Genomic DNA, 19,392 nt, shown 5'->3' on the forward strand with positions numbered 1-19,392 from the left:
TCAAGGAGTGTAGGTCTGCACTTTGCGAAGACAAAAAGTATCTGTCTGACTCCTGTTCCTGTGGCGGCGTGTTGCTTTGAGATATTGTTTTGACCAGGCTTGTTTGCATAATTGAAGGAAACTGATGAATTTGGATGATGCCTTGATTAGATTGTTCTGCTCCACTAGAATACAGAGCAGGAATCACGCTGATGCAATAGGATTTTAAAGGGAATATTAAAAAGGTGCATACATTTATAGATGGAGTAGAAAGAAAGAGAGACGAGCATTGTTTTTCTTTCTGCCTCATTAAAGAAACAGGCTTTAGGGACTCAAATGTATGTAAATATAAAAGCTAAATGAAGAATAATGCCTTTGTCCTTGATGGAAAGCCATATGTCAGATGACATAGATTGCAGGATACTGACGCTGTAAATCAGTTACGGGATTAAGGGAGTTATTCAGGCATGACTGTAGGCAGTTTCTTTAGATAATAGAAGATACAGTGCAGTATCTCCTTCACAGGAAAGTCTGTTTATATAACACCTCCATGTATGTAAGCAAACACACACATTAGCTTTCACATCCACTTCTTTGCCAGATGATACACTTCTACATGTTTACAGATGACTAATATTGAAGGTGTTACTTGAGCTTAATCAGCTCAGCACACGTTCTGTTTTTGTTTCATTTCACTCAAGAAATCATCCTTACGCTCTAAATAATGCATGTTTGTTTTTGTTGTGCAGGGCATTTGAGCATACATTTATTTGCACATGTGTGTTTTCATGTCCACACAATAGGTATGACCAGGGAGGCTATGCGCTGGACAGCCAATCCCTCACAGAGACCAGGTCAGCGGGCAGCGGAACAAAGACCAACTGGAAAATGCTGAGCGAAGTTAAGAATGAACACCTGGGACATGGAGAGAAGGTGCAGTGCATACTTATAGCCTTACACACCAACATAGCATGCCACCCATCTAAAGAAGTATTAAACCTGCTGACCTTCAAAAGAGAAAGAAAAAGTGACTTCAAAGGATAAGTTCACCCACATTACACCAGAGACAGAAAAATATAAAACCCGGCCATATCAAATGAATACTTACAATTAAATACTATATTACACATGCATTCTTTTTGGTCATTTGGATAAATTGAACCTTGAAAGAAACTATAAAACCGATTTGGGTTACATTTTTTATTTTCCATCCCTTTTGATATTATGCTATATTCTGATTGATAACTACTATCAAAATGAAATGGGGCTGTTGCTAATTAGTTATATTTGATATGGATCTGAAGATTGTTGATCTATTGATATTGTAAATTAATGTTTTTTGTCTTCATTTTACGGAATGTTTGGCATTTACAGTATTTATGTTTCTTTGGCTTTGGTTGAAGATTTATTTAGGACCTGCATGATTCAGTGCAGTCCACATTATAGGATCAGAAAGGAAGACTCATAATGAAAACTCTAAACAACCGTGACTCCAACAGTTTACCTTGCTTTTATTTGGGTTTTAGATTAGTTTACTTTCTCAAGTTTTATTCTCAGAATATGAATATTACCTAATTATTTAAAAAATAAATATTGGTATTTGCGCTGCAGGTTTAGTTGGATCTCTGGGTTTAGCTGGAAGCAACTAATATGTTTATTAAAAAAAAAAAGATTCTCCCACTTGGGCTGCTGGCTACTGTTTAAAGACAAATGAAAGAAACCCTTAGAACTGACGTTGGATCAGCGTAGCTACAGTAGAGCAGAGCTGATGTAAGACGAGCTCAGTAAACACAGGGTTTTGGTGTCAGTCCTTGAAAATCAAAGAGTTCCAGCTTTACTGTTTTGCAGTCAGACAGGATCAAAACCAAATGTTGAGGGATTAAAAACATCAAGAGCTTGAGTCTTGCATTTTGTTGACACATTTCACTCACTTGCTGTAACTGTGGCTTGTGCTTTCTTAAGCTACATATACAGTGTGACCCACGGCTGAGTTCAACATGAGGCTTTTAGGAAAGATCACATGGTAAATATCGCCGTGTCAAAGGATATAACAGCTGAATGGTGATTGTTTAGCCATATGGAGATTACACTGATGGCCTCTTATTTAAAAAGAAGATTTTCTGTGAATAGTCAGGATTTTAGTCAGCCTCCTTTTGAATGTAAGCATTTAGCCAAACTCAAATCCACAGCCAGTCTTCTTTCATTGTAAATAGAGCAGTTGGAGGCCGTGCCTTTTTACGACTTGACGGATTAGAGTCATGGTTCTCCTGTTATAGCAGTGGGAGGGAGATAGTGATGCTCGCATATTAGCAGTACGGGGTTGAACTGCCATATGCCGGAGGAGCATGTGAGAAATTAAACCTTGTGCCATTTTAAGAAATGTCATTGTACAGAATTATGCGAGGCTGCCACTAAAAGTAAAGGCAATGTAATGGTACGTGCCACTCATAAACTTTCTATCTAATAAATTAGGTTTATTACATGTCATTTGTTAGTCGCTTTTATCCAAAGCGACTTGCATACATTCAGTACTGTGGACAATCCCCACAGGAGCAATTTGGGGTGAAGTGTCTTGCCCAGGGACACAACGACATGCTGACTGCAGTGGGACTCAAACTTGCTACCCCCTGATTCGAAGTCCAGCACTCTATCCACTGAGCCACAGCCGCCCGTTTATCTCCGACTAGTCTCCCTCATCCCTCCCGTTTAATTAGAAGCCACTTAGAGGTAGCTTCAAGATCAATGTCGTTTCTAATGAAAAATTCGAATTATCTGTTGGAGTTTGAGGAAGCCTATAGGGCATAACATTACCAGAAGGGAAGTAGTGCGGACGGAGAACGTGGGAGAGTGAGAGCCGGGAAGGAAATCTAGACACTTAAAATTCATGTACCTTACAAACCTGTGTAGCAGGATGTAAGGAAACAAGGGCACGGAGAACAACAAGTTAAAACAGTGTGAAGAGTGTGGTGACTAAAAGAGAGAAGTGATAAGGGGTATTTAGAAAAGGATAGGAACAGTTAGCTAAGTGGCAGTTGTGTGGGAAATGGTTGAGAGGTGAGAATGTGTTAATAATTCAAACTCTGATTTCGCTCCTTTCTTTCTCTTTGGGTTTTACCTTCATTTAGTTTTACCTTCATTTAGTCTTCTCTTATTTTTCTCTCTCTGTACCCTCTGTGCCCCCAACCGTTTCTGTAATTGAACGGCTTTAAGGAGGTTGTCAATCAAACTCTGAGGCTGCAGCTTCGGTAATAACAATGGAAGCCAAATGATTAGCTTATACTTTGAAGGAATCTAATTTGACATTCTACCTGTGTGTGTGTGTGTGTGTGTGTGTGTGTGTGTGTGTGGGTGTGTGTTTGTGTGTGTGTGTTGTGTGTGTGTGTGTGTGTGTGTGTGTGTGTGTGTGTGTGTGTGTGTGTGTGTGTGTGTTGTGTGTGTGTGTGTGTGTGTGTTGTGTGTGTTGTGTGTGTGTGTGTGTGTGGTGTGTGTGGTGTGTGTGTGTGTGTGTGCATGTGTGTGTGTGTGTGTGGTGTGTGTGTTGTGTGTGTGTGTGTGTGTGTGGTGGTGTGTGTGTGTAGTGTGTGTGTGTGTGTGTGTGTGTAGTGTGTGTGTGGTGTGTGTGTGTGTGTGTGTGTGTGTGATGTGTGTGTTGTGTGTGTGTGTGTGTGTGTAGTGTGTGTGTGTGTTGTTGTGTGTGTGTGTGTGTGTGTGTGTGGGTGTGTGTCGTGTGTGTGTGTGTGTTCTAATTAATGTAGCAGTGTGTGTTGGGGTTTTGGGACAAGCATTAACGTTGGCACGTCAATTATGTGAAGTAGATTTTCACTTGGTTGCCCTTCCACATACACATTTTAATTGCATTTAGGTGCCAGAAGGTGACATAGGGATTTGGTGTGATAAGAATGAAAACTATTTACAGAATGTTAGAGTTGTGTGAGTGTGTGTGAATCTTCAGGTAAGTCTGCGCGGATATTTTTGTCTCTGATATGTGTGCAGCGTTAGTCGTGCTGCTCCTCTAGGTTCTTCTCGGTGTTCTAAAGGATAATATTTTGCCCCAAGGCTTCGATATACACGCTAGAATACAGAGGGTGACAAAAAAAGAACAGAAGAAGAACAGCAGAGAGGATGACAATTGCAGAGGGATTTATTTGGAGGGGTGTAGTCGTGATGGAAGCACTATGGTCCAGATACTTCCAACTTGTTATCCTCATATTTTCTGTAGCAGCATCCCGAGCCTTCAACAAGCCCCCGAACAAGGCGTTGTGTTCTTCCTTCCTGCCGCGTGCCGCGTCCCACCCTCCTGCCACCTTCCCCCCCCCCCCCACCGCCTCGCCACCTCTTCAGCCTTCTAGCGCTTCAATCTGCCCATGTCTGCAAAATGTGATGAGGCAGGCATGCGGGCGGAAGCATGGGAGAGCAGTGATGATGGGGAGAGGGCTGTTGCTTAAGGGAGACATTCTCCTAATTAAAAAAAACCGTCTTAGTAAGTGTTTCTGAGGGGTCCTTGCTGTGTGGCATGGGTTCTGGTAGATGGACAGATTATGAGGATGTGAGTCAGTGATGGCTAGCGGGAACAAAGTGTCAGATAGCTCCGAGTCTGACAGAAGTATCTGCAGAGGTCGAGGGGACAACATCAAACATCTCACAGGGGATGCAGAGAACACTATGGACTTTTCATATCAAATGCTCCCTGTGAAAATTGTACAGAATTTGTGGGTTGTTTAAAGAAAGCAGCATTGCTCAGTCAGTGTGTAAAGTTGGCCAGCGTCCTAGAGAGAGTCTTTGATGGACTCATTTTGGCCAACATTAGTAATGAGTCTGGCCCAGCTCTTGCTTGTAGTTGTTGTTCAGAATGCATTTTAAATCCTGGCTGTAATTCCAACATCTTGTTCAAGGCCCGCTCTCCTGGTAGAAGATACCGTTACTGTTTGAATGCAGGCGTGTACACGAGTGTGCTTCTTCCCAATGAGACACAGTTCAGCTGCTGTATGCATTTTTTTTTTTTTTATATTTATGGAAATCGAATGCTGTGCTTCTCCACAGGATGAGAGAATAGCATCTTCTCCCCCAGAATTAGCATTTTGTTACTTTTTTGCTGTTGATTTTACGCAGTGTGAGTTCTGCCACTTTAGGTGCTAATATCTGTTTAAATTACTGCGACTCGCTGGATTGAAATTTGATTCTGTTTGACTGTGTGCACTTCAATTTAAATTCACAACTGAAAGAAGTTTAGGGTGTTTGCATATAGCCCTGCATGTTAGTGGTGCAACTTATGTTTATGCCGTCCCTGTGTGTGTGTGTGTACTTTAGCTCAATTTATGTATTAGACAGGGAGAGAGAAAATCGTCTCATCTTGCATCCATTATGCAAAAACCTCTCAAACCCTCTCTGCTTTCTTTTCAAACCGTTCCAAGATTGTTTGGAAGTCAAATAGAGATGTGTAAACAGCGCGCTTCTACCAGCTGGACTGACTCGCTGGCAACAGTTTTACTGATGAAGCCAAGTTTGATCGAAGTTTACTCTCATTTTATTTAACGTTTCTCTTTACACCCTAAGCAGCTTATTTATTCGCATTCAAATGAATTAAAACTCTTGAAGGATTTCCTGTCTGCTCTAGAATGAGCTTTTGTACTCCTTTGTTTATTTCATAGACCTTGACGGGCTTTGGTTTAACATGTGTGTGTTGCAAAGTTATGATTTAAGAATACCAAATGTAATGGCAGCCATGATAAGATTAATGTTTGAACGCAGACATGGTGCACATGTGGGCAATTCATTTCCTGCACTCTTTCTGTACTGATGGTAGAATTATCTTACCCAACACTACTTGATGGTCATTAAAGCCACATGGCCAGTTGTTACTCCGTTGCCTTACTGTGATTGACAACACAACGTTTATTACAGATATTTCTTCGCCCTTTAGAAATGTGTTTTTGTTTATTATAAACAGGACGGCTTCCTGTTGAACCGATCTGCTGTTAATCCCCAACAGAAAGCTGTTAGAAGTGTTGCATGTTCTAAAATAGCTCATCGTACCCGTTTTGTGATTTTGTTCCTTGTACTGGTGATTACTCATTGTGCTCTTACAGCCTGAGCCACATGGCGCCTTGTTCCTTTACCAAGATGTATCCTCCTACATAACAAACACTGATGATGTGTCTTGTTCGGACCCATTCATTTTAAACCTGAAAGGTCGGAGTCTTTTCTCAAAGCTCCAGTTGGAGAAATGTCCCTGTTAAATGGTAAATGCACTGTATTTATCCTCCAGAGACCCACCCATTCATTTTTGTCCTCTGTGGAACACATTGGGTTTTGGTCCATTACTTTGAGGTTATACATGCCACAGCATTAAGTCCAATTGTACTCCACAGAGGACATCCTGGGCTTTTCAAACATATGACATATGTGGGGGTGTGACTTTGAAAAAGATAATTTCATTGTATTTAAAAATGGCGTCCATCAACATAAGCACTATTTATAGAAAGATAGTGTAATATTTTTAATTAATTACAGTAAGGGAACATCTTAGGAGTTAGTGTAGTGAGTTTCCAGAGCAGTGTAATACTTATTTGACCTAAAACTAAATGTTTTTATGAATGTCCTCTGTGGAGGACATGGGGATTTGCTGACTTTTTATTTTACACAACACAAATGGAGTCCACTGTGGGCCAAAACTAACACGTAGGTTTCTGTAGGGGTCATGGCAGACGGATGCAGTAAGGAAAACATACATCAAGTGCCTCAAGTGTCAGATGTATCTCTGCATTTCAAAAAAGGATGGAGTACTACCAATGAGAGCTCAATATGTGTTGCATTGAGTTGTTGTGCTCTAATGTTGTCTAAATGTACTTGTATGTTAATGTTGTTTGTATACTATGCTTCGCATAACTAACACCCGATGTCCTCTACAAAGGAAACGCAATAAAACTAAAATAAAAAAATATTTTTTTAGTTTTTGTTAGTCATTATGTTAATACCACCCTAAAGACTTGTGTTATCAACAAAAAAAAAGAGGAAATTTGAAACCTTTTTCTTTCTGGGTCTCAGGAGTCTGGGTCTCATAACGCTAAATCCAGTCTTTACGACCCCTCGCTTTACATACTTCAAGTCATTCACCCATTCACACCCATTCATACAGATCACTGCACCTTGCTATAGGAACTAACATTCACACAACAGGAACTCAGGGTTAAGTATCTTGCCCAAGTATACATCGACATGTTGACTGCGCTGGGATCGGGCTGGGTTGCCGAAATTAAACATTTAATGCAGTTCACCTCAAACATTGTGTAAAGGTGTCATGACATTTGACCAGACATCCACATTCATATTCTCAATATATATATATATATATATAACAAATGCAGCACACACATTTCTATAATTAAATGAGTGTTCATCTGCTTAGATTTTTCTGTATGGCATTTGAATTGCAGGTTAGATTTGTCCTTGCACATTGTGTAGGGGGTAGCACCTGCAAATGAATAACAGCCTTTTAGACGTTCAAATTGCAGGAGTTAGATTTTGGTCGTTTTCATTCATCTCAAAGCTCTGTCCCCATAATAAGATTTCCTCTTCTCCCGCTTTTGTTCTCTCATCCCAGGCTGACTACTTCAGCTGCCTGGCGACGGTCCTGTACACTCGTAAGGAGAACTGTCTGTACCAGGCCTGTCCCACTGAAGACTGCAAAAAGAAGGTCATCGACCAACAGAACGGACTGTACCGCTGCGAGAAGTGTAGCCGAGAGTTCCCCAACTTCAAATACCGACTCATACTTAATGTAAGCTCAAAGTGTACATCATTAACGCTTGTTTATCACACATGCAGTGCCGTTGACTTTGAGGAACTTCTCTGATAACACATATACACACACATGAATAATCTCTCGCCCCTTCATCCTCTCTGTCTGACACTCAGGCCAACTTAGCAGACTTCGGGGATAACCAGTGGGTGACATGCTTCCAGGAGACAGCTGAGACCCTGTTAGGTCACAGTGCAGAAACACTGGGACAGCTCAGAGACACAGTGAGAGACGCACACACACACACACACACACACACACACACACACACACACACACACACACACACACACACACACACACACACGCTATGCTACAACACACTCCTCTAACTAGTTTGTTCCCATCTGACAAGAAAATTACTTTAACACATTTTTTCAGGAGGTCTAACTATAACAGACTGCTTCCGTTGCCAATGCTTTTTTATTTACCTTGTCTTTCTTTTGTCTGCGTGCTCCTGAGGACGAGAATGCTTTCGATGAAGTCTTTCAGAAAGCCAACTTTACAACCCACATCTTCAGAAACCGAGTCAAGCTGGAGACGTACAACGTAAGTAGCTATAAACAGGAGCACAAAAGAATATGATACAATGCGAGGCAATTTAGTTTCCCAGGAATAAGAAAGCAGAATGTAATGACATACAACGGTTTCACTCATTGTCCTGCAAGCTGTGAGAAAAATGTCACGTCCGTCTTATCGCTGTTCTGAACAAATGCACCAGCGGTACACTAATAATGGATCTGGAAAAATGGGCTTTTAAAATAACCAGGATTGCAAACAAGTGGCATTGTTGTAAAAACAGTAAATGGTCTCATTTAGGGTCGATTTCATTTCACAATCAAACCAGGACGTTGGAACAGCTACAGTATATAAACCTAAGCTGTGTGTGTGAGTCTGTTTGTTAAAGCAGTTTCTTTCATATGACAACAGTTAAGTTATGAAAAGTACTTTTTATTACAAATGGCAGCATTTAATATTTGTCAATCCCACAAGATTCTGTTTTGGCAGGAAACATGTTTTTTGGTGAGTGAATGTTGATAAAAACATGAAAAGGCAGAGCTTGCAGTGTTTACAGATTTAGTATTTTGATTGGCAGAACGATTAAACTGATCTGCAGCAACCTTTAAGATGATCTTGTTGCAGGCAGTGGTGGAAAGAGTTCTAGTTGGTAGTGAATAGCATAGGTGTAGGAGGAGAAGGAGCTCGCTTGATAACATACCCCCATAAATATTCCAAAGTGAGACTTCACTGATTTATGTGAAGCTTCCCCCGGTGCTAAAGTATGATACATCGAGGTGTGTTGTTTTTTAATTAATGGGTTGCATGCCATCCGTGAACTTGTTTTAACCAGATTGTCTTTGGTTATTATCTTCGGCTTACCAAGCATGCAAAGCCACAAAACAAGATGCGCAATATACAATATAATCACAACGCGCTGTCAGTCACACAACATGAATCTAGAATCATTTCAATTAGTATCACACTGACAAGGGAGTTGTTATGTAGCAAGTGCACTATGGATAACAGAAAACAAATACAGCTGTGGATTCCTTTCTCTTAATTAGGCACTAATTAGCATTTAGCTATTGTCTGTCTAAGCCTAATTAGCTCAATTATTCAGAGGCTAATTTGCTACCAGGAGCGCATACCAAGAGTCTGAGTGGAATGATTGAGATGTTGGATGAGCTCTGAACCGTCCTGACCTCAAGAAATCCTACGAGGAATGCTATGCAAAGTTCATGAGCAGAGCGTCAGGGTTACACAAATTCTTCAAATTCAAAGTTATCTTGTCTGTTTACAGTAAATGTTACATAGCACTGCTCCATACAATTTTACAAGAAAAGCCTTAAACCCCACGAGCAGATGCTGAAGGCTGCTAATTATTGCATCCCACAATGCAGAAGTATTGTTTACAACAAACAACATACTGATTATTTGTTATGTTATCACAGTTTTGCAAGTAGTGGAGCTACATTACAGGAAGAGTCATGAGGTACAAGCACCAATCATCCACTGAGAACCATTGATATCTACGGCAGATTCCAGGGCAATCTGAGCCTAAAGTGCATGACGGACGGACGGACTGACAGTCATGTCAATTGAAAAAAACTAGCAAAAAAAAGTGAATAGAAAAAAAATCGTTATTGCGGGAGATTCAAATAAGCCAACTTGTGATTGAGCCTTCGTCACATTTGATTTGATTTCACCTTTTTCTGGCAGTCTAAATGACCTTACATCATACAAGGTGAGCAACCAAACCTACAAAAACGCACGCAATAAATCAAGGAAATAAACAATAAAACGTGCAATAGAGCATAGCGCAGCAATTAATATAAATAATTGGATGCAGGTTTTTGCAATTAAAGTAAGAATGCTAGTTAAAATTTGGTTGAAATTAATATGACAACCTTTACACCTAAATACATAAACCTAACCCAAATCAGTAAAAAAAACATCGCAAACGGGACTACGGATGGAAACTAGCTCAAAGCTAAAATCCGGCTCATTTACGATACGATATACTTTATTGTCCCCGTAAGGAAATTTGTTCTGGACTCCGTCCTGCAGTGCATCCATGTACATATACAAACATAGTGGACATTAAGAGACATACACATATCATCAGTCATACACCGTTTGAACAAACACAATACACACACGTACATACTGACAATGGCGACCTATTGCACAACCCTCATGGCCAACATTTAAAAAAGTTTTCATTACATTTGACTACATATCATTTCATGTGAATGTTAAGAAGCTTAATCGACATAGGTAGGAATGAGTGCTTATAGCGGTTCAGCCTGCTCCTGGGAACCCTGAATCTTCTACCAGAAGGTAGGAGCTGGAATTCTGGGTGGAGTATGTGGGTGGGATCAGACACAATTTTTTTTGCCTGTCTGATAATCGACTGCTCGTATATGTTTTGGAGAGATGGGTGTTTTTTAACATTTAAAAGCATTATTTTGTTTAAAATGTTCATTAATGTGCACTGTCCCGGTTCAAATAAACGATTAAATGGAAAAACCCATACATTAATTGAATACAAGGCACAATAAGCACTTGCCATTAAAGTCTGTGTTTTGCACTGCATCAGGTTCAGGTTCAGATTCAGGTTCAGGTTATTTATTTGTACCCATAGGTAGATTTTGTTTGCAGAGGATCCACCCTGACACTAAAAACAAACACAAACAACAGACACATCTCTAATAAAAGGACTAGTACAAAGTACAAGTATACCCTGCTCAACCAAATCTCAAAATATTATAAGGAAAACACTAGTACAACATGGACATTCAAAATTCATAATTAAATAAATAAATACACTCCTACTGTATGATGTGTTAATGTGTGCAATAGCTGCTGGGATAAAACTGTTTTATACCGCTTCGTTCTACTCTTTGGGACAACTAACCTCCGGCCCGAAGGAAAAAGCTTGAATTCTGAGTGCAGAGGGTGGGAGTCATCGTGTAATATGGAGCTGGATAACCGCTGTAACTGCCTGAGGTACAGGGTCTCCAGGTTTAGCTGTGGCTCACCAATCAGTCTGCTGGACCACTTTACGATCTGACTCAGAGAGTTTCTGCTCTTTGACATTAGTGAAAAAGACAGAATTGACTCGATAAAAGCACGATAAAACATAATCATCATGGTTTTGTCAATGTTAAAATAGGACAGTTTCCTAAGACAGTACAAACGCTGGTGCCCCCTTTTGCACAGTTTGGATCAGAGCTCAATTTTGAGTCAATAATTGTCCCGAGATATTTGTATGATTGCACAAATTCTACTTTCTGATTCTGGATTGTTAAGACTTCATGTATGTGGGGATGCCTTCTAAAATCAATGATCATGTCCTTGGTTTTGCTTATGTTCAGTTGTAGATAGGACTCCTCACACCACCTGACAAAGCCGTCAATGACAGGGCCGTGGCTGGTCTCATTGTCCTTGAGCCTACTAACAATTACAGAGTCATCTGCATACTTTAAAATAGTCCTATTTTCCCACCTACTTTGACACATATTAGTGTAAAGTATAAGTAATAGTGGCAAAAGGACACATCCTTGTGGGGAGCCAGTGGAGGAGCTGACTTGATCAGATAAGGTCCCATTCACCCTCACTCTTTGTGTCCTATTGGTTAAAAAATCAAGAATCCAGCCGATAAGATTATTGCTTATTTCAAATTGTTCTAAAAGTCTGCCAATTAAAATATGAGGTTGAATTGTGTTAAAAGCAGAGGAGAAATCAACAAATAAAAGTCTAGCATGAGATCCATGTCTGTATTTTCAGGTGAAGTGATCAAGAAAAATGCTTTAGGAGATATTTAAAAGAAACATCAGAGCAGTGTCAGACATTTTTAGTAATTGATGTCAAGACCAGGATCAACACATCCTGTTACATCTATTAGTTTTCATCACCTTTTTCATTATTGTCATACTTTTGTGATGTTGTAAAAATGTGGCAAAAACAGATCTGACGTCAAACAGGAACAGTGTAGCTGATTATAATAGCAAGTACAGATAATGAGGTGTGAGCAGGAGCCACACGGCTTATTAAGATATATTCAGAGCTCTTTTCTTCGCGCCTTGTTTCATAGCTTTTCAAAAAGATGGGGACAGAATTAAAATGAGATTCACTTTTTCTTCTTTTTACCTCTGCTATAGTTCCTAACCCTTACCATATACCTTTGAGGCTACCACTTTGTTTTCATAAAAATAGAAAAATGTCGTGAAATGTCAGAGCCTAACAAGATTAATAAGGTTATAAAACGTTGTAATCATAACCAGGACACAGACGGAGAAAAATAAGTGTGCTCAAGATCATATTTTAATGTTGTTATTCTTTTCTTGCATATAAACTAAGTTTCAAATTATTTAAGGGCAGAGCAAGGATGATAAAGTACCTATTGTTTTATTTAACAAGCACAATTCACTCAAATCTTGTAGTTTTCTCTGCCATCGAGTATACATTATTAAACAGCACAGGCCTTTAGCTGAATGTAACAGATCCTGTGACTCCAGTCACTTTACCTGATCCAGGTCGTATTTTGACTTCATTTGGAGGTGTAAGACTGCTACACTTTCCAACAGATTTATTAAAGTTAAATTACTCAACTTTTCGTTTAAATGTTTTTTTTCTCCTTTGCTATTTTCATGATTCAAGAGATAAGCCTTTATTGACCACTAAAAGTTTAGAGATTTACCAATTTCCAACTGGTTATATGTTACTTTCCACTTTCCACGAGCCGGGACATAACAGGTATGAAACAAATAGTCAACATTATAAAGGTATATAAATTGTTTATACATGATTTATGCACTGTCCAAATATGTCTGAAGATGTATTTTTAAATATTTGAAATGCACAACAGTGTCATAAATGTAATAAACAATATTGAAAATATATTCTATCTGTCTTTCTGTAATGGAAAGGCAACACTGTTTATAGTTCAGCCGACTGCCGAAGTTCCTTACATCTTTTTCTCATCTTTGCACACCTGTACAACTCTGCAGGAAGCGGTTATGATTGTCATATTGCCGGTTTAGAAAGTACCAGAAATGATAGCAAGGAGCCACCCCCCTATTAGGGTGTCAGACAGCTGTGATGGGAGGGGGGTTTCAGATGCTTTCCAACCATCCAACACATGCCTCTATTGGCATACTGGCCCTTTATCCATACTGGAGTCCCTACGAGTCCAGGAGGTTGGAGGTTGGAAAGTTTTGACGTTTGATCTTAAACAGACGACTATTTATTTAAATTCCAAAGAGGACGTAGTACTACAAAGTAATTTAGGAAGAGCCTTCAAGGGATTTGTTGCCACCACACAGTCCGCTCTCAACAGCCATGTGCAATGATTACAAATAAGTTTGCCAGAAGAAGAAAAATGTCACATTTCCCACGTTTGTTGGTATACGTTTCAGCAGAGGACAGCTGCTGAAGTTTCTCCTGTGGAGGCAACATCTGTTTGAACCTGAAAGTGATCAAATGTACTAATCTTAACCGAATATTTAAATAATTCCCTCTAAACTGTCTGACAGGTTTCATTAGAGCGGAGCCCCTGAGAGGTAGGAGAGAGGTAGGAGAGAGCAGTCGATCGGCCCCTTGTGCTTCAGATTTCAGTGCAGTAGGAGCCCATCTCATCTTATAGTGGCATTAATGGACTTCAGATGATGGTGAAAATTAGATCTGGCCCCTAGGATTGCATTTACTTAGCACAGATGAGTGCATTTTCCACATCAAATTTGCATTTGATGCACTTAGAATTTGGGAAAGTGTATCTGATTACAAGCAAATTACTTGCAATATATTGAGTCTCGGTGAGCGTTCAAATCTTTCCGAGGCTGGATGGTTGTTCATCTCAAATCTGTGATTCTATACTTTATTATTAATGTATGTAGAGACAAGAGGTAAGCTGACGTGTGTGAGCCTGATGTTTGCAGGAGGACCTCAAACGTGTGTGTGTGTGCATATGTCGGATTGTGTAGGAGTGCATCCGTCTGTCTGATGTGAATGAATTGATTTAGTCTATATGAATACATTAGTGTCAGAGGGGACCTGTTATTTCCTGCCTTATGTTAACAGACAGGTCACTGAGAGCCACACACACACACTTTACATCCTCCACAAAACACGCTCTTGGCATCCTTTCAACATCACTTTCAGATATTTTCCCTGTCCTTGTACAGAAGATTCTGTAATGGCTGAAGGTGAACACGTTCTGAGTTTCATAAGATAACAGGAAATTATGAAGCTTTAAAATAGGTTCTAAGGGACTCGTCTACAAATAATTGGTTTGCTGCCATGTCTTAAGGTGCGATTCACAGAATGTCTTGATATATATTGGTCGTGTACCAATTTATATCAATACATTCTGTGAATCGCGCAGTTTTGCATCCTATAGAATGTCTAAGCGTAATAGCAATTAAGCTTGTAGGAGTCATTTGGAGCCAGAGGTCTTATGGGGGGGGGGGGCTCATGATGCCACTTAAAAGAAGAAAAAAGCTAAGCCCAGGATTTCTGAAAGGATGGAGAGCTAAAATATTTAGTTTATTTACAGTAATGACATTGTTCTCATTCTTTTTTTTTTCTCGCATGTTTCTTTCGCATTCTTTTTTTCAAAAATGTTCGATAGGGTTGCTTTATTCACTTTCCATTTAAGAGCTGTCAATGCAACCTGTCACTGCTTCCCAAAAAAAATGCGTTCGAGCGGTCTTACTCTTCCTCCTGCTCTTCGAAGACACTTGTATTTTCACTGTAGCCGTTTGTCTATTTTTGCTGCTTTCTTAATTATACTGTTTTTGCAATTGCTTTCCTTTGCATAGAAACTCTGCGCCAAATGTCTGCATATAGCCTAATTAAAATGCGTGCATAAAGTAAAAGAGTGCCGAGACGTTGTGTGCTTGTTTGCATAGTTACTGTAGGTTACTTTGAGAATAACAGGGTTTCTTTTTATTGGATTATTAGATTCTTTATACAGGTTCAGCATCTGCAAATAGCTGCAATTTAAAGGTCTCCTATTATACTGTTTTTCATCAATATATTATAGGTCTCAGATATATACAAAACATGTCTCTGAAGTGTTTGGCTCCAAATACCAAACAGATCATTGCAGCATCCCAGAATCCCCTCTGTTTCAGCCCTGTTTCAAAAGTGCTGATTCTCTGTCTGTTACTTTAGATGAAAATAAGGAGCCACTCCCCACGCCCCTCTGAGAGATATTTGGTTAAAAAGAACACAATGGTGCTCTAGAGGAGATTCAGGTGATAAGGTGTGGGGGGGGGGGGGGGTTACCTTGGTTGGTTATTGGCTAATGGTTACACAAGCCAAACAATCGTTATGACATCATAAAGTGGCCAAAATCTGATCAGCTCATTTTCAGATTTTCAGGTTTTTAAATGGATCAGGACAAAAAGTGAGTGAATCTTTTTTCCTGAAACTTTCAGAATCTCTTTACACAGAGGGGACACATGTTTATATATAAATGACATGAAAAAGTGGATTTTGCATAATAGGTCCCCTTTAAGGCTGACATCCAGCGGGGCTAAACATTTAAAGTGGACCCATCACGCTATATTTGAATAATATAGTGTAGGACCATACCTATATAAGGCATATTTAAAAAAAAAAAAATTTCAAAATACCAAACAGATCATGCATTTTAGCCATGCCTCATTTCGCTCAATTTGACCATTTCTAGCTCTGTTTTTGCAAGGGCTGATTCTGTGAGAACAGCACCATCTACTGGCCTGGCATATGTACTACAGCGTCTCCAGTGCTTTCGAACGGCAATGGCCGTGGCTGTCTCCTCCTGATTGGTGGAGTTGGCCCAATAGCCGTAGCGTCACCGTCCTGACGTCAGGACAGTGTTCAAATCTGGATCAGTTTTTATCAGATCCGTGGCAGCCCCTTTTTTAGAGATTTGGGTATGGAGGAAAATAGAGAGGGTTGTGTTTTCTGACACTTGGTGAGTTCCCTGGAACACCGGGGACACATATTCATGTATAAAAGACGTACAAAAGTGCATTTTGCATGATAGGTCCCCTTTAAGTCAACATCAGCAATGACCACATACTCTCAGAGACAATAAAAACTTCTGATGATGAACATGTAACATGTTTACCATGTTCAGCAGCTTAGTTTATTTTAGCATGTGACTGTTCAGTACAGTATCTTATTCATTCTCATCAAGGGGAATAAAGAGGTGTGTATTGGCTGTTATTAGATGCATGTGTGTGAAGGTGTGGGTCTTCATGTCTGCCTTTTTAATTCTCAAGGAAAGACACCACCTCACCCCCCTGCTGAAATAGAGTCGAGAATAGGGGTTGAATGCGTGGCCACTGAGTAATTGTTTTCTCCAGATGTGATTGGAATAGCTTCACGCACATTTAATTAACAAGCCTTATTTTTCACAGTTCCGCGTCTTAGGAAGACCATTATTTTTAAATAAGTTGTCACCTTTTGTCAAGTAGTACCTTTGTCTCGACGGCCGCCGTATAGTTTAATTTTCCTGGCGTACTCAGATGGATGCAAATTGAAAACTCATAGAGGTGTTGAACCACATATGAGATAATGGTATAATATAAAATCATTGGTGCTGGTTATGCTGCCTGAATTGCTAATGGAAGAATGAACTGTCAGTCAGGTGTAATCATTTTGATAGTAGTTTTAATGTGGACATTAGGTCCTGACAAACCACTTCATTATTTGATAAGGAATATATCTGCTGATAGTCGATGTTGCTACACATTGTTGAGACTGACTGACGCTGAGTTAAAAAATATTTGTAATAATTTAATAAAATAGAAGATACAAGAACATACATTTTACTATTTTTCTTTTAATTGAAGATACACAGACTTAATATCCTGCTTTTGCTGACTTTTAGAGGTTGAAGATTAACCCTCTTTCACACAGATTTCATTTTTGTTTATTCTGCAAATCTAATAAAGTTTCACAGCATAAACGCAAATAAGAAAACACTTCCATTTACAGTACACAATCTCATCATATTCTCAAACAAATACAGAAGAACCAAGCAATCCATATACAAAAATCAATGTATAAACATTGTTAAATATGCATTTATCCCTGAGCTAACGTCATGACTAATGCTTGCCGATGGTTTTATTAACACTAACAAGCTGTTAGTGTCCATGTGTGCAGTCAAGAAATTGTGACAATTACAGCGTCAATAGAGAGATTTGTCACTGAAAAAAAACCTCAAGACATGCTGATATGTACATACAATACATGCTTTCTCAACCCTTGTGGTAATATAAAAAAGACAATACTTGCCTGCCAGTGGAGTCAGACCAACATGTTTCGCTCTCCAGTTAAAGAACAAGATACCTATAAAGGTCCGGATAGTGTAAAATAGTCGGGATGGTTATTTCAGTTGGCACCAATGACCAGCCAACAGTACGCTATCAGAAACTAGTAACGCTGTTGCTAATGACTTAAAGGTGAACGTATTACTTGTATATCAATTATTTCCATCAATTCACCTTTAATTTGTGAATAAAACAATGGAAAATAAGTAAATGTGGGCCATGTTCAACAACATTCATTCACAACTGGATAATGAGACACAACCAGGTCTCATTTATCCACTTATATTCTCACTACTTCCCACACACATGCATTTTCATATAAGCATAACTATTTAAACCACTGTCATATAAACAGAATCTATCCACAGTATGATCAATCGATACTAGAGCTGGACTGTTGGGTGTGAAGCACTCTTTAAACACAGATTTGGTTATGATTTAAACTCACTTAGATCTGTTGTTGTCATGAAATACATCATGCTATGATGTTTATATTTTGAATGTTGCTGATCATAGAGTTTAGAGATGTCTGAAATGTTTCCTCCCCCCCCTCAGGATGAGAGCAGAGTGAAGGTGACGGTGATGGAGGTGCAGCCGGTGGACCACAGGGAGTTCAGCCGGAGACTCCTCAGCAACATCCGCAGATTGTCCAGCTGAACCCGGTCCCAGTCATCTGAAAGCTGCCCGGTGATTAAACTCTTCTTCCACTGGTCTCTGACTGGTGTCCGCCGCTTCACTCCAGCCAGATAACAGCCTATCTGAGACAGCAGAGGGCCGGTGATTCATCGCGTTAAATGGCAGCCAAACAAAAGACTGATATTTAGTTGCTCACTTCCCTCAGCGAGCCATTTGTGAAACACTGCAAATGGCATGGGAATGACTTTTACCTTTTCTTTATTTAATGACATTTTAACAAAGAGCTTTGACTTTCTGATTATGCATAGCTGTGTTCTAGACCTGCTTACATTTGATCATGTTTCATGTGTATCATACATGGTAAGTTTGAAGAGTTTTCTCTTTTTTATACAAATGATTCATCTCTTTGGTTTCCAATCTGTGGCTCAGTGTTCGTTGAGTGAGATTTTATTTGATTTTCAATGTTCCGTTTTAAAGCATGGCAAAAGTGTGTGGGTGTTGGCATTTGTTTCAACTTACAGCGTGTAATTCTTGTTAAAATTATCCTTAGAAGTTTAAGAAAAGAGTTTTGAGTGGTTCTGCACATCCAAGATATGTCAAAGAAAAAGTGATAAATTATGTTAAAAATAATCTCTCATCACTTGTTATTAAAAGGTTTTGATTTCCTTAAATCTCCCTTACCCACATGTTTTATCTTTTGAATTTCTGTGTAAAAATAAAAAATAATGCTGTTTTCAACCAGACATTACTACAGAACACAGAGCTGCAGCAAGCTGTACAACATTAGCTCGAAAGCTAATTTCCTAAGGATAGATTTTTTGCAAAATCAACATTAATTAATTAATTTTTCAATTAATATTCCGTCAATTTCCTGCCGCTTTACCTGATCCAGGTCGTGTTTTAAATTGTTTTAAACATATTTTATTGATTTAATTAATTTTATCATTACGATTTATGTTATATATTGCTAGGAAGTACTAGAAAATGTGATGTGATAAATAATTGTAGGTCTTAATGTCTTTACATTTCACTCATCAATCAGGAATGTGACTGCCATCGGATGCAGCAAACATATTTGTTTCACACTGAACTAGAACTCAGTTTGAAATTAAATGTAACAATATATTTAATATCAAAATAATGTTTGCT

The 19,392-nt window shown here is 39.2% G+C and overlaps 1 protein-coding gene across 1 annotated transcript in view; it reads left to right on the top strand.

Annotated features, from left to right (window-relative positions):
- LOC117490175 (replication protein A 70 kDa DNA-binding subunit-like) overlaps positions 1-18,976 on the top strand; it is a 37,952-nt gene extending 18,976 nt beyond the window's left edge. The window contains 5 exon segments of the mRNA XM_034139789.1: positions 783-912; positions 7,580-7,756; positions 7,894-8,001; positions 8,240-8,326; positions 18,163-18,976. Coding sequence (XP_033995680.1) covers positions 783-912; positions 7,580-7,756; positions 7,894-8,001; positions 8,240-8,326; positions 18,163-18,264 — 604 coding nt within the window. The 3' untranslated portion in view covers positions 18,265-18,976.
- The last annotated feature ends 416 nt before the right edge of the window (positions 18,977-19,392 follow it).

Source organism: Trematomus bernacchii, unplaced genomic scaffold (genome assembly GCF_902827165.1).
Source record: "Trematomus bernacchii unplaced genomic scaffold, fTreBer1.1, whole genome shotgun sequence".
NCBI classification, from domain to species: domain Eukaryota; kingdom Metazoa; phylum Chordata; class Actinopteri; order Perciformes; family Nototheniidae; genus Trematomus; species Trematomus bernacchii.